This window comes from Panulirus ornatus, chromosome 55 (assembly GCF_036320965.1).
Source record: "Panulirus ornatus isolate Po-2019 chromosome 55, ASM3632096v1, whole genome shotgun sequence".
Classification (NCBI taxonomy): Eukaryota; Metazoa; Arthropoda; class Malacostraca; order Decapoda; family Palinuridae; genus Panulirus; species Panulirus ornatus.
In genome coordinates, this window is record NC_092278.1 from 26637121 (window position 1) to 26653058 (window position 15938).

Sequence of the window (15938 nt, forward strand, 5' to 3'; positions counted from 1 at the left end):
TACTTGCCCCTCTTTCCAAAACTCTTGCATTTACCTCCCTAACAACCCCATCCATAAACAAATTAAACAACCATGGAGACATCAAACACCCCTGCCGCAAACCTACATTCACTGAGAACCAATCACTTTCCTCTCTTCCTACACGTACACATGCCTTACATCCTCGATAAAAACTTTTCACTGCTTCTAACAACTTGCCTCCCACACCATATATTCTTAATACCTTCCACAGAGCATCTCTATCAACTCTATCATATGCCTTCTCCAGATCCATAAATGCTACATACAAATCCATTTGCTTTTCTAAGTATTTCTCACATACATTCTTCAAAGCAAACACCTGATCCACACATCCTCTACCACTTCTGAAACCACACTGCTCTTCCCCAATCTGATGCTCTGTACATGCCTTCACCCTCTCAATCAATACCCTCCCATATAATTTACCAGGAATACTCAACAAACTTATACCTCTGTAATTTGAGCACTCACTCTTATCCCCTTTGCCTTTGTACAATGGCACTATGCACGCATTCCACCAATCCTCAGGCACCTCACCATGAGTCATACATACATTAAATAACCTTACCAACCAGTCAACAATACAGTCACCCCCTTTTTTAATAAATTCCACTGCAATACCATCCAAACCTGCTGCCTTGCCGGCTTTCATCTTCCGCAAAGCTTTCACTACCTCTTCTCTGTTTACCAAATCATTTTCCCTAACCCTCTCACATTGCACACCACCTCGACCAAAACACCCTATATCTGCCACTCTATCATCAAACACATTCAACAAACCTTCAAAATACTCACTCCATCTCCTTCTCACATCACCACTACTTGTTATCACCTCCCCATTTGCGCCCTTCACTGAAGTTCCCATTTGCTCCCTTGTCTTACGCACTTTATTTACCTCCTTCCAGAACATCTTTTTATTCTCCCTAAAATTTAATGATACTCTCTCACCCCAACTCTCATTTGCCCTTTTTTTCACCTCTTGCACCTTTCTCTTGACCTCCTGTCTCTTTCTTTTATACATCTCCCACTCAATTGCATTTTTTCCCTGCAAAAATCGTCCAAATGCCTCTCTCTTCTCTTTCACTAATACTCTTACTTCTTTATCCCACCACTCACTACCCTTTCTAATCAACCCACCTCCCACTCTTCTCATGCCACAAGCATCTTTTGTGCAATCCATCACTGATTCCCTAAATACATCCCATTCCTCCCCCACTCCCCTTACTTCCATTGTTCTCACCTTTTTCCATTCTGTACTCAGTCTCTCCTGGTACTTCCTCACACAGGTCTCCTTCCCAAGCTCACTTACTCTCACCACCCTCTTCACCCCAACATTCACTCTTCTTTTCTGAAAACCCATACAAATCTTCACCTTAGCCTCCACAAGATAATGATCAGACATCCCTCCAGTTGCACCTCTCAGCACATTAACATCCAAAAGTCTCTCTTTCGCACGCCTGTCAATTAACACGTAATCCAATAACGCTCTCTGGCCATCTCTCCTACTTACATAAGTATACTTATGTATATCTCGCTTTTTAAACCAGGTATTCCCAATCATCAGTCCTTTTTCAGCACATAAATCTATATATACATATATACACATGTACATAATTCATACTGTCTGCCTTTATTCATTCCCATCGCCACTTCGCCACACATGGAATAACAACACCCTCAAATTACAGAGGCATAAGTTTGATGAGTATTCCTGGGAAATTATATGAGAGGGTATTCATTGAGAGGGTGAAGGGATGTACAGAGCATCAGACTGGGGAAGAGCAGTGTGGTTTCAGAAGTGGTAGAGGATGTCTGGATCAAGTGTTTGCTTTGAAGAATGTATGTGAGATATACTTAGAAAAACAGATAGATTTGTATGTAGCATTTATGCATGGAGAAGGCATATGATAGGGTTCATTGAGATGCTTTGTGGAAGGTTTTAAGAGTATATGGCATGGGAGGTAAGTTGCTATATTCAGTGAAAAGTTTTTACCAAGGATGTAAGGCATGTGTACGAGTAGGAAGAGAGGAAAGTGATTGGTTCCCAGTGAATGTTGGTTCGCAGCAGGGGTGTGTAACGTATCCATGGTTGTTTAATTTGTTTATGGGTGGGGAGGTTAGGGAGGTGAATGCAAGAGTTTTGGAGAGAGGAGAAAATATGAAGTCTGTTGTAGATGAGAGGGATGTTGGTTTGCAGCAGAGGTGTGTAATGTCTCCATGGTTGTTTAATTTGTTTTTGGATGGGGAGGTTAGGGAGGTGAATGCAAAAGTTTTGGAGAGAGGAGCGAATATGATGTCTGTTGTGGATGAGAGGGCTTAGGAAGTGAGTCAGTTGTTCACTAATGATACAGCGCTGGTGGCTGATTTGGGTGAGGAACTGCAGAAGTTGGTGACTGAGTTTGGTAAAGTGTGTGAAACAAGAAAGTTGAGAGTAAATATGAATAAAAGCAAGGTAATTATTAGGTTCAGTAGGGTTGAGGAACAAGTTAATTGGGAGGTAAGTTTGAATGGAGAAAAAATGAAGGAAGTGAAGTGTTTTAGATATCTGGGAGTAGAGTTACCAGTGGATGGAACCATGGAAGGGGAAGTGAGTCACGGGGTGGGGGAGGGGGCAAAGGTTCTGGGAGCATTGAAAACTGTGTGGAAGGTGAGAACATTATCTCAGAGAGCAAAAATGGGTATGTTTAAACAAACAGTGGTTCCAACAATGTTATATGGTTGCAAGGCATGGGCTATAGATAGGGTTGTGTGGAGGAGAGTGGATGTGTTGGAAATGAAATGTTTGAGGACAATATGTGGTGTGAGGTGCTTTGATCGAGTAAGTAATGAAAGAGTAAGAGAGATGAGTGGTAATAAAAAGAGTGTGCTTGAGAGACCAGAAGACTTTGTGTTGAAATAGTTTGGATACATGTAGAGAACGAGTGAGGAAAGATCGACAAAAAGGATGTATGTGTCACAGGTGGAGGGAAGAAGGAGAAGCGGGAGACCAAATTGGAGGTGGGAGGATGGAGTGAAAAAGATTTTGAGTCTACTCATAAATATCTAAATCAGTTCACTTCCTCCAATTTTTCTCCATTCAAACTTACATCCTAATCAACTTGTCCCTCAACCCTGCTGAACCTATCAACCTTGCTCTTCTTCACATTTACTCTCAACTTTCTCCTTTCACACACTTCCCTAGACTCAGTCACCAACTTCTGCAGTTTCTCACTTGAATCAACCACCAGTGCTGTATCATCAGCAAACAACAAGTGACTCACTTCCCAGGCCCTCTCATCCCCCAATAGACTGCATACTTGCCCCTCTCTCCAATGCATTCACCTTCCTAACCACTTCATCCATAAACAAATCAAACAACCATGGAGACATCACACACCACTGTCGCAGACTGACCTTTACTGAAAACCAGTCACTCTCCTCTCTTCCTAGTTGTAAACTTTTCCCGACTTCTAGCAGCTTACCTCCTACACCATATACATTTCATCTTCCCCAAGGTTTTCACCATCTCTTCTCTCTTAACTAAACCATTTTCCCTGACACCCTCACATCACATACCACCCTGACCAAAACACCCTACAACTGCCATTCCATCATCAAACACATTCAACAAACCTTCAAAATACTCACTCCATCTCCTTCTCACTTCATCACTACCTGCTACTTCTAACCCCCTTGCCCCCTTCACCGATGTTCCCATTTGTCTTTTGCACGTTATTTACCTCCTTCCAAAACATCTTTTTATCCTCCCTGAAGTTTAATGATACTCTCTCACCCCAAATCTCATTTGCCCTCTCTTTCAACCCTTTCACCTTCCTCTTAACCTCCTGCCGCATCCTTTTAGACATCTTCCAGTCATTTGCACTCCTTCCTTGTAAGTATCATCCAAACACTCTCTTTTCTCTTTCACTAACAACTCTACTTCTTCATCCCACCACTCACTATCCTTTCTAATCTGCCCACCTCCCACCTTTCTCATGCCACATGCATCTTTTGCATATGCCATCACTGCTTCCCTAAATATATCCCATTCCTCACCAACTCACCTCACATCATTTGCTCTCACCTTTTGCCATTCTACACTCAATCTTTCCTGATACTTCCTGATACAAGTGTCCCTTTCAAGTTTACTTACTCTCACCACTCTCTTCTCTCATCAGTGAGGTAACACCAGGGACACACAAAGAAAGGTTATAACTGGTCACGTCAATTTTTTAAATGTCATGTGTAATATAACAAAACTACATTTCTTATCCACAACCAAGCTTTATGGACCATTCCATGGTTTACCCCAGACACACTGCATGCCCTGATTCAGTCCATTGACAGCACATCTACCCCAATACACCAAATCATTCCAATTCACTCCATCCCATGCACAACTCTCAACCTCCTAAATGTTCGGGCCCCAATCACTCAAAATCTTTTGTTCATCATCCTTACATCTCTAATTCAGTCTCCCCATTCTCCTTGTTCCCTCCACTTCCGACACATATATCCTCTTTGTCAACCCTTCTTCGTTCATTTTATCCAATGTCCAAACCATTTTAGCACAACCTCTTCAGCTCTCATAACCACATTCACACTATTTTAATTTCCACACCTCTCTCTTACCCTTTCATTACTTAATTGATCAAACCACCTCACACCCCATATTTGCTGAAATATTTCACTTCCAATACATCCATCCTCCTTCCTACTGCCTTATCTATAGCCTATGCTTCACATCCATATAATATTGTTGAGACTAATATTCCTACAAACATACCCAATTTTGACCTCCCAGATAATGTTCTCTTTCCACACATTCTTTAGTGCTCCTAGTACCTTCGAACCCTCATCCACTCTATTACTCACTTCCATATCCATGGTTCCATTTGCTGCCATGTCCACTCACACTTCCCTTCCTCCAAGTTTTCTGTATTTAAACTCACACCCCAACTAACCCGGCCCTCATCCCTGCTAAACCTTACAGCCATGCTTTTATTCACGTTTACTCTCAACTTCCTCCTCTCACACACTCTTTTAAACTCAGTCACCAACTTCAGCAGTACCTCACTAAAATCTGCCACCAGTACTTTACTGGCAAACAACAAATGACTCACATCACAAGCCCTTTCATCCCCTACAAACTGCATAGTCACCTCTCCATGATTCACGCATTTCCCTCTCTCATCACCCCATCCATAACAAAACTGAACAACCATGGTAATATCACACTCCCCTGCTGCAGACTGACCTTCACTGGGAACCAATCACTCTCCTCTCTTCCTACTTGTACACATGCCTTATACCCTTGATAAAAGCTCACCACTTCTAACAGCTTTCCTCCAATACCATATATTCTTAAGACCTTCCTCTATCAACCCTATCATATGCTTTCTCCAGAACCATAAATGCTACATACAAATCCATCTGTTTCTCTTAGTACTTTAGTACTTCTCACATACATTCTTTAAAGCAAACACCTGATCAATTCATCCTCTATCACTTCTGAAACCACACTGCTCCTCTGAAGTCTGATGCTCTGCACATGCCTTCAGCAGGTACATTCAACAAAATTATACCTCTGACCTCTGTAGTATGAACACTCATCTTTATCCCCTTGCTATCATACACATTCCCCCAAGCTTCAGGCATCTTACCATCATCAATACACATAACGAAAATCATTATCAACCAATCAACAACACAGTCACCCCTTCCTTAACAAATCCAACTACAATGCCAATGACTCCAGCGGTCTTGCTACTTCTCATCATATATAAGGCTTTCACTCCCTCTTCTCTCTCTACCAAACCAGTCTCTATGATTCTCTCACTTCACATACCACTTGGACTTAAACACCTGCCACTCTATCATCAAACACATTTACCGGTCCTTCAAAATACTCACTCCATCTCCTTCCACTTCATCACTACCCCTTTTGCCCCTTACACCAATGTTCTTATTTGTCCTCTTATTTTTTTCACACTTTAAATTCTTATTCTCCCTAAAGTTTACTGGTACTTACCCTAACTCTCGCACTCTCTTTCAGCGCCTGCACCTTCCTCTTGACCTCCTGCTGCTTTCTCGTATACATCCCTCAATCATTTTCATTCCTCCTATAAGTACCGTCCAAACACCTACCTTTTCTCTTTCACTAACAAGTTCATCCCACCATTCACTAACTCTTCTAATCTGCCTAAATCCAACATTTTCCATGCCAAATGCATCTCTTGTACATAACAGCACTGCACTTCTAACTACCTCCTCAAGCTTCATTTACTAATAATACCTTTAGTCCTTCTACACTCAATCTCTCCTGGTATCTCTTCACACAAGTCTCTTTTCCAAGCTCATTTGCTCTCACCACTCTCTTCTCACTGACATTGCTTCCTCTTTTCCAAAAACCTCCACACATCTTCATCCTTGGCACCACAAGATAGTGATCAGACATTCCACCAACAGCCCCTTTCAGCACATTTACATCCAAAAGTCTCTCTTTTATACCTATCAACTAATATGTAATCCAATGAAGCTGGATGACCATCTCTTTACTCACAAACATATATTTATGTTATGTCCCTCTTTTTAATCCAGGTATTCCCTATCCCTAGGGATAGGAGAGAAAGAATACTTCCCACGTATTCCCTGCATGTCGTAGAAGGCAACTAAAAGGGGAGGGAGCGGGTGGCTGCAAATCCTCCCCTCTCGTTTTTTTTTCAATTTTCCAAAAGAAGGAACAGAGAAGGGGGCCAGGTGAGGATCTTCCCTCAAAGGCCCAGTCCTCTGTTCTTAACGCTACCTTGCTAATGTGGGAAATGGCAAATAGTATGAAAGAAAGATTCCCAACCAGCAGTCCTTTTTCAGCACACAACTTCACAAGCTGTTCACCATTTCCATGATAATACTGAATACCCCAAGCACCTCAGTTATACCCTGAACTACCACATTACTCACCTTCACATTTAAATCACCCATCACTAATACCCAGTCTCTTACATCAAAACTGTTGACCCATTCACTTGGCTGCTTCCAAAGAACTTGCTACTCATGAGCTCTCTTCTCGTGACCAGGGGCATAAGAACTAATAACCACCTATCTCTCACTATCCACTTTTACTTTTATGCATATCAATCTGGAATTTACCTCTTTACACCCTTTCAAACACTCCCACAACTACTGCTTCAGGAGTAGAGCTACTCCTTCCTTAGCTTCTGCCCTCTCACCAACCCCTGACTTTCTTCCTACGACATTTCCAAACCATCCTTCCCCTTTACACTTGAGCTTTGTTTCATTCATAATCAGATCATCCAGGTTTCTTTCCTCAAACATATCAACTATCTCTCCTCTCATCTCAGTTACATCCATACACATTTAGACATCCCATCCTGAGCCTTCGAAAACTGTTACCAGCACCTCAATCCTGCCCCCTTTAGTTGCCTTCTGACATGCAGGGAATATGGTGGTAGAATTCTTTCTCCTCTACCCCTAGGATTATGATTATCATAATTAATACTATTACCAAGATTTTTATTATATTATCATTACTATTATCATTACTGTTATCATCATACAACCCAAGGAACCTATTCACAAAGGTGTTTGTATGATATACCCACAAGGCCTTCCATCCAGGATCTCCTGCAGCTGAATGTTTATAATGCACTAAGTTGCAGGGACAGAATGGATTCCTTTGAAAGAAGAAGTTCTTTGATGAGACTGTGTTCGCTTGCATAAACTTTTATCAACTGAGACTTTACACATGATATAACCTCAAGCAGGCAGAGTCTGGCGACACCACAATAATTATATTAAAACTACAAACAAGAGCTCAGTACTTACTGTAAAAACACCATCGCTCACAACCTTCTCTGTTGGTTCATCACTAAATTTCATCTTCTCCATCTTTTCCTCCATTCCCTTAAAAAATTAAAAAGTATATGAAGTATATGAGTACATTATATTTTACTTAATTCTATTTTATATATTCTACTTTGTTGCTGTCTCCCGTGTTAGCGAGGTAGCGCAAGGAAACAGATGAAAGAATGGCCCAACCCACCCACATACACATGTATATACATACACGTATACACATGCAAATATACATATCTATACATCTCAACGTATACATATATATACACACACAGGCATATACATATATACACATGTACATAATTCATACTGTCTGCCTTTATTCATTCCCATCGCCACCTCGCCACACATGAAATAACAACCCCCTCCCCTCTCATGTGTGCGAGGTAGCGCGAGGAAAAGACAACAAAGGCCACATTCGTTCACACTCAGTCTCTAGCTGTCATGTAATAATGCACCAAAACCACAGCTCCCTTTCCACATCCAGGCCCCCACAAAACTTTCCATGGTTTACCCCAGACGCTTCACATGCCCTGGTTCAATCCATTGACAGCACGTTGACCCCGGTATACATCATTCCAATTCACTCTATGCCTTGCACACCTTTCACCCTCCTGCATGTTCAGGTTCCGATCACTCAAAATCTTTTTCACTCCATCTTTCCACCTTCAATTTGGTCTCCTACTTCTCCTCGTTCCCTCCACCTCTGACACATATATCCTCTTGGACAATCTTTCCTCACTCATTCTCTCCATGTGACCAAACCATTTCAAAACACCCTCTTCCGCTCTCTCAGCCACACTCCTTTTATTACCACACATCTCTCTTACCCTTACATTACTTAATTGATCAAACCACCTCACACCACATATTGTCCTCAAACATCTCATTTCCAGCACATCCACCCTCCTCTGCACAACCATATAACATTGTTGAAACCACTATTCCTTCAAACATACCCATTTTTGCTTTCCGAGATAATGCTCTCAGCTTCCACACATCCTTCAAGGCTCCCAGAATTTTTGCCCCCTCCCCCACCCTATGATTCACTTCCGCTTCCATGGTTTCATCCTCTGCCAAATCCACTCCCAGATATCTAAAACACTTCACTTCCTCCAGTTTTTCTCCATTCAAACTTACCTCCCAATTGACCTGTCACTCAACTCTACTGTACCTAATAACCTTGCTCTTATTCACATTTACTCTCAGCTTTCTCTCTTTCACACACTTTACCAAACTCAGTCACCAGCTTCTGCACTTTCTCACATGAATCAGCCACCAGCGCTGTATCATCAGCGAACAACAATAGACTCACTTCCCAAGCTCTCTCACCCACAACAGACTTCATACTTGCCCCTTTTTCCAAAACTCTTGCACTCACCTCCCTAACAACCCCATCCATAAACAAATTAAACAAACTTGGAGACATCACACACCCCTACTGCAAACCTACATTCACTGAGAACTAATCACTTTCCTCTCTTCCTACACATACACATGCCTTACATCCTCCATAAAAACTTTTCACTGCTTCTAACAACTTGCCTCCCACACCATATATTCTTAATACCTTTCACAGAGCATCTCTATCAACTCTATCATATGCCTTCTCCAGATCCATAAAAGCTTAATATAAATACATTTGTTTTTCTAAGTATTTCTCACATACATTTGTGAAAGCAAACACCTGATCCACACATCCTCTACCACTTCTGACACCACACTGCTCTTCCCCAATCTAATGCTCTACATGCCTTTACCCTCTCAATCAATACCCTCTCATATAATTTACCAGGAATACTCAACAAACTTATACCTCTGTAATTTGAGCACTTACTCTTATCCCCTTTGCCTTTGTACAATGGCACTATGCAAGCATTCCGCCAATCCTCAGGCACCTCACCATGAGTCATACATACATTAAATAACCTTACCAACCAGTCAACAATACAGTCACCCCCTTTTTTAATAAATTCCACTGCAATACCATCCAAACCTGCTGCCTTGCCGGCTTTCATCTTCCGCAAAGCTTTTACTACCTCTCTGTTTACCAAATCATTTTCCCTAACCCTCTCACTTTGCACACCACCTCAACCAAAACACCCTATATCTGCCACTCTATCATCAAACATATTCAAAAAACCTTCAAAATACTCACTCCATCTCCTTCTCACATCACCACTACTTGTTATCACCTCCCCATTTGCGCCCTTCACCGAAGTTCCCATTTGCTCCCTTGTCTTATGCACTTTATTTACCTCCTTCCAAAACATCTTTTTATTCTCCCAAAAATTTAATGATACTCTCTCACCCCAACTCTCATTTGCCCTCATTTTCACCTCTTCCACCTTTCTCTTGACCTCCTGCCTCTTTCTTTTATACATCTCCCAATCATTTGCATTTTTTCCCTGCAAAAATCGTCCAAATGCCTCTCTCTTCTCTTTCACTAATAATCTTACTTCTTCATCCCACCACTCACTACCCTTTCTAATCAACCCACCTCCCACTCTTCTCATGCCACAAGCATCTTTTGCGCAAGCCATCACTGCTTCCCTAAATACATCCCATTCCTCCCCCACTCCCCTTAACTCCTTTGTTCTCACCTTTTTCCATTCTGTATTCAGTCTCTCCTGGTACTTCCTCACACAAGTCTCCTTCCCAAGCTCACTTACTCTCACCACTCTCTTCACCCCAACATTCTCTCTTATTTCCTGAAAACCCCTACAAATCATCACCTTCGCCTCCACAAGATAATGATCAGACATCCCTCCAGTTGCACCTCTCAGCACATTCACATCCAAAAGTCTCTCTTTCGCGCGCCTATCAATTAACACGTAATCCAATAACGCTCTCTGGCCATCTCTCCTACTTACATACGTATACTTATGTATATCTCGCTTTTTAAACCAGGTATTCCCAATCACCAGTCCTTTTTCAGCACATAAATCTACAAGCTCTTCACCATTTCCATATACAACACAACACCCCATGTATACCAATTATTCCCTCAACTGCCACATTACTCACCTTTGCATTCAAATCACCCATCACTATAACCCGGTCTTGTGCATCAAAACCACTAATACACTCATTCAGCTGCTCCCAAAACACTTGCCTCTCATGATCTTTCTTCTCATGCCCAGGTGCATATGCACCAATAATCACCCATTTCTCTCCATCAACTTTCAGTTTTACCCATATCAATCTAGAATTTACTTTTTTACACTCTATCACATACTCCCACAACTCCTGTTTCAGGAGTAGTGCTACTCCTTCCCTTGCTCTTGTCCTCTCACTAACCCCTGACTTTACTCCCAAGACATTCCCAAACCACTCTTCCCCTTTTCCCTTGAGCTTCGTTTCACTCAGAGCCAAAACATCCAGGTTCCTATCCTCAAACATACTACCTATCTCTCCTTTTTTCTCATCTTGGTTACATCCACACACATTTAGACACCCCAATCTGAGCCTTCGAGGAGGATGAGCATTCCCCGCGTGACTCCTTCTTCTGTTTCCCCTTTTAAAAAGTTAAAATACAAGGAGGGGAGGGTTTCTAGCCCCCCGCTCCCGTCCCCTTTAGTTGCCTTCTACGACACGTGAGGAATGCGTGGGAAGTATTCTTTCTCCATTATCCCCAGGGATAATATATATATATATATATATTTTTTTTTCTTTTTTTTTTTTGCTTTGTCGCTGTCTCCCGCGTTTGCGAGGTAGCGCAAGGAAACAGACGAAAGAAATGGCCCAACCCACCCCCATACACATGCCTTGATTCAATCCACTGACAGCACGTCAACCCCGGTATACCACATCGCTCCAATTCACTCTATTCTTTGCCCTCCTTTCACCCTCCTGCATGTTCAGGCCCCGATCACACAAAATCTTTTTCATTCCATCTTTCCACCTCCAATTTGGTCTCCCTCTTCTCCTCGTTCCCTCCACCTCCGACACATATATCCTCTTGGTCAATCTTTCCTCACTCATTCTCTCCATGTGACCAAACCATTTCAAAACACCCTCTTCTGCTCTCTCAACCACGCTCTTTTTATTTCCACACATCTTTCTTACCCTTACGTTACTTACTCGATCAAACCACCTCACACCACACATTGTCCTCAAACATCTCATTTCCAGCACATCCATCCTCCTGCGCACAACTCTATCCATAGTCCACGCCTCGCAACCATACAACATTGTTGGAACCACTATTCCTTCAAACATACCCATTTTTGCTTTCCGAGATAATGTTCTCGACTTCCACACATTCTTCAAGGCTCCCAGAATTTTTGCCCCCTCCCCCACCCTATGATCCACTTCCGCTTCCATGGTTCCATCCGCTGCCAGATCCACTCCCAGATATCTAAAACACTTCACTTCCTCCAGGTTTTCTCCATTCAAACTTACCTCCCAATTGACTTGACCCTCAACCCTACTGTACCTAATAACCTTGCTCTTATTCACATTTACTCTTGACTTTCTTCTTTCACACACTTTACCAAACTCAGTCACCAGCTTCTGCAGTTTCTCACATGAATCAGCCACCAGCGCTGTATCATCAGCGAACAACAACTGACTCACTTCCCAAGCTCTCTCATCCCCAACAGACTTCATACTTGCCCCTCTTTCCAAAACTCTTGCATTCACCTCCCTAACAACCCCATCCATAAACAAATTAAACAACCATGGAGACATCACACACCCCTGCCGCAAACCTACATTCACTGAGAACCAATCACTTTCCTCTCTTCCTACACGTACACATGCCTTACATCCTCGATAAAAACTTTTCACTGCTTCTAACAACTTGCCTCCCACACCATATATATATATATATATATATATATATATATATATATATATATATATATATATATATATATATATAACTGCAGAAGCTGGTGACTGAGTTTGGTAAAGTGTGTGAGAGAAGAAAGCTAAGATTAAATGTGAATAAGAGCAAGGTTATTAGGTACAGTAGGGTTGAGGGTCAAGTCAATTGGGAGGTAAGTTTGAATGGAGAAATACTGGAGGAAGTAAAGTGTTTTAGATATCTGGGAGTGGATCTGGCAGCGGATGGAACCATGGAAGCGGAAGTGAATCATAGGGTGGGGGAGGGGGCGAAAATTCTGGGAGCCTTGAAGAATGTGTGGAAGTCGAGAACATTATCTTGGAAAGCAAAAATGGTTATGTTTGAAGGAATAGTGGTTCCAACAATGCTGTATGGTTGCGAGGCGTGGGCTATGGATAGAGTTGTGCGCAGGAGGGTGGATGTGCTGGAAATGAGATGCTTGAGGACAATGTGTGGTGTGAGGTGGTTTGATCGAGTAAGTAATGTATGGGTAAGAGAGATGTGTGGAAACAAAAAGAGCGTGGTTGAGAGAGCAGAAGAGGGTGTTTTGAAATGGTTTGGGCACATGGAGAGAATGAGTGAGGAAAGATTGACCAAGAGGATATATGTGTCGGAGGTGGAGGGAACGAGAAGTGGGAGACCAAATTGGAGGTGGAAAGATGGAGTGAAAAAGATTTTGTGTGATCAGGGCCTGAACATGCAGGAGGGTGAAAGGAGGGCAAGGAATAGAGTGAATTGGATCGATGTGGTATACCGAGGTTGACGTGCTGTCAGTGGATTGAATCAGGGCATGTGAAGCGTCTGGAGTAAACTATGGAATGTTGTGTGGGGCCTGGATGTGGAAAGGGAGCTGTGGTTTCGGGCATTATTGCATGACAGCTAGAGACTGAGTGTGAACGAATGGGGCCTTTGTTGTCTTTTCCTAGTGCTACCTCGCACACATGAGGGGGGAGGGGGATGGTATTCCATGTGTGGCGAGGTGGCGATGGGAATGAATAAAGGCAGACTGTGAATTGTGTGCATGCGTATATATGCATGTGTCTGTGTGTGCATATATATGTGTACATTGAGATGTATAGGCATGTATATTTGCGTGTGTGGACGTGTATGTATATACATTGTGTATGGGGGTGGGTTGGGCCATTTCTTTCGTCTGTTTCCTTGCGCTACCTCGCAAACAAACGCGGGAGACAGTGTGGGTGAGATAAGGGGGCTCATGGAGGCTGAGTATCAGGCTTTTAAGAAAGATTGAGGGCCGCAGAAGCCGGCCCGGCTATCACAGACTCTTAAAGAGAGGTAGAGAGAGAGAGAGAGGGGGGGAGAGAGAGAGAGAGAGAGAGAGAGAGAGAGAGAGAGAGAGAGAGAGAGAGAGAGAGGTGAAGGGGGGAGTAGCTATAGGAGCCGACTGGCTGGCTGGTGGTTTGGCTCGTAAGAAAGACAAGTCGTTGTAAAGGACGATCATCTGGCTCAGGGAAGGACAGATGGGTGCGGAGACTGACTGGATGGTTCAGGAGAAGACAGATGGTTGCAGAGGATGACCCTCCTCCTCTGAGGGAAGGGTGAGAGCTATAGAGGTTGGCTGTATGTAGGGCCTGAGGAAAATCGGAAAGGTTATGTAGGTTAGGTTGATTATTGGAGACTGACGTTGATAGACTGTGATACAGAATGCTTCCCTTGATTTACGAAAGACCGATTGTAACGTTGTCTGGCGCTATCTTGATTTACGGAAGGTTAGAAGGATAAATAGATTGACTGTCAACCTATAAGAAAGATATAGAACTACGCAGTCAGATAAGCTAACAGACTCAAAGACAGCTGGATGGTTTTATAGAAATACAGTAAACTAAAAGACAAATATATATGCAATAACAATGATAGGAAGGATAGTATACGGCGTAACAGACTTAACAGATAGCAAGAACAGACACGTTGACTGAAATGCAAACAGTTAATACATTCAGAGGCAGAATATAGGAACAGAACGTGTTTGGACTAACGGGAAGGTAAGGGAGGTTTGGCGTTGAGGATCAGGTGGTTGGCAATGAATATAATTGTAGATCGAACGTTATCAAGCTTTGGGTCCGGAAGGGTCGACACGTCTCTTAAGATGAGGGCAAGTGTTCCATGGTAAACATGGAAATCGAGTTCTGAAGAGGGTAAACACTTGGCGAGATGAAGGATAGTGGCGATTGTGGTAAGGAAATTCAAGATTCTTCCCGAGAAACGTTCTGGACACAAGGTGAAAGATTGGTGTTGGTGTTTTAACGGAGGTGACCGTGGGTAGATATTCGTTCAACGATAGTGACACGTACATCGGGTGTAATAAGAGAGAGCTCCTGAGGAGGAGAAGTGGTTGAAAGTTACCTTGTTTGGGAGACACTGCTTGCTCTCGAGGCCCTGAAGTACTAGATGTAACAACAAGTTGGAAGTGTTTTTCCCGGCGTGCGGTGGCAACAGGATCAGAAATATATCTGAAGGTGACATTCAGGTGTTGGGGCAGAGTTGTCTCATAGAGCATGAACAGCGGAACGAGAGTTGCTCTCTTGAAGGTTTGGTTCGTGATGCACGCGACTTTATGGCCTTTGGTTACCAGAAGAAGATCATTAAGGGATATATATGTGAAGCGTCTAGGGTAAACCATGGAAAGCTGTGTAGGTATGTATATTTGCATGTGTGGACGTATGTATATACATGTGTATGGGGGTGGGTTGGGCCATTTCTTTCGTCTGTTTCCTTGCGCTACCTCGCAAACGCGGGAGACCGACAAAAAAAAAAAAAAAAAAAAATTTTTCTTTTTTTTTATACGATTCGCCATTTCCCACATTTGCGAGGTAGTGTTAAGAACAGAGGACTGGGCCTTAGAGGGAAAATCCTCACCTGGCCCCCTTCTCTGTTCCTTCTTTTGGAAAATTAAAAAAAAACGAGAGGGGAGGATTTCCAGCCACCCGCTCCCTCCCCTTTTAGTCGCCTTCTACGACACGCAGGGAATACGTGGGAAGTATTCTTTCTCCCCTATCCCCAGGGATATATATATATATATATATATATATATATATATATATATATATATATATTTATATATTTTTTTTTTTTTTATACTTTGTCGCTGTCTCCCGCGTTTGCGAGGTAGCGCAAGGAAACAGACGAAAGAAATGGCCCAACCCCCCCCCCATACACATGTACATACACACGTCCACACATGCAAATATACATA

The 15938-nt window shown here is 42.7% G+C and overlaps 1 protein-coding gene across 1 annotated transcript in view; it reads right to left on the minus strand.

Moving 5' to 3' along the window:
- LOC139765618 (kelch domain-containing protein 4) overlaps window positions 1-15938 on the minus strand; it is a 107044-nt gene that overhangs the window by 17240 nt on the left and 73866 nt on the right. Inside the window, exon 9 of the mRNA XM_071693283.1 lies at window positions 7846-7923. Coding sequence (XP_071549384.1) covers window positions 7846-7923 — 78 coding nt within the window. The remainder of the gene's footprint in view (window positions 1-7845; window positions 7924-15938) is intronic.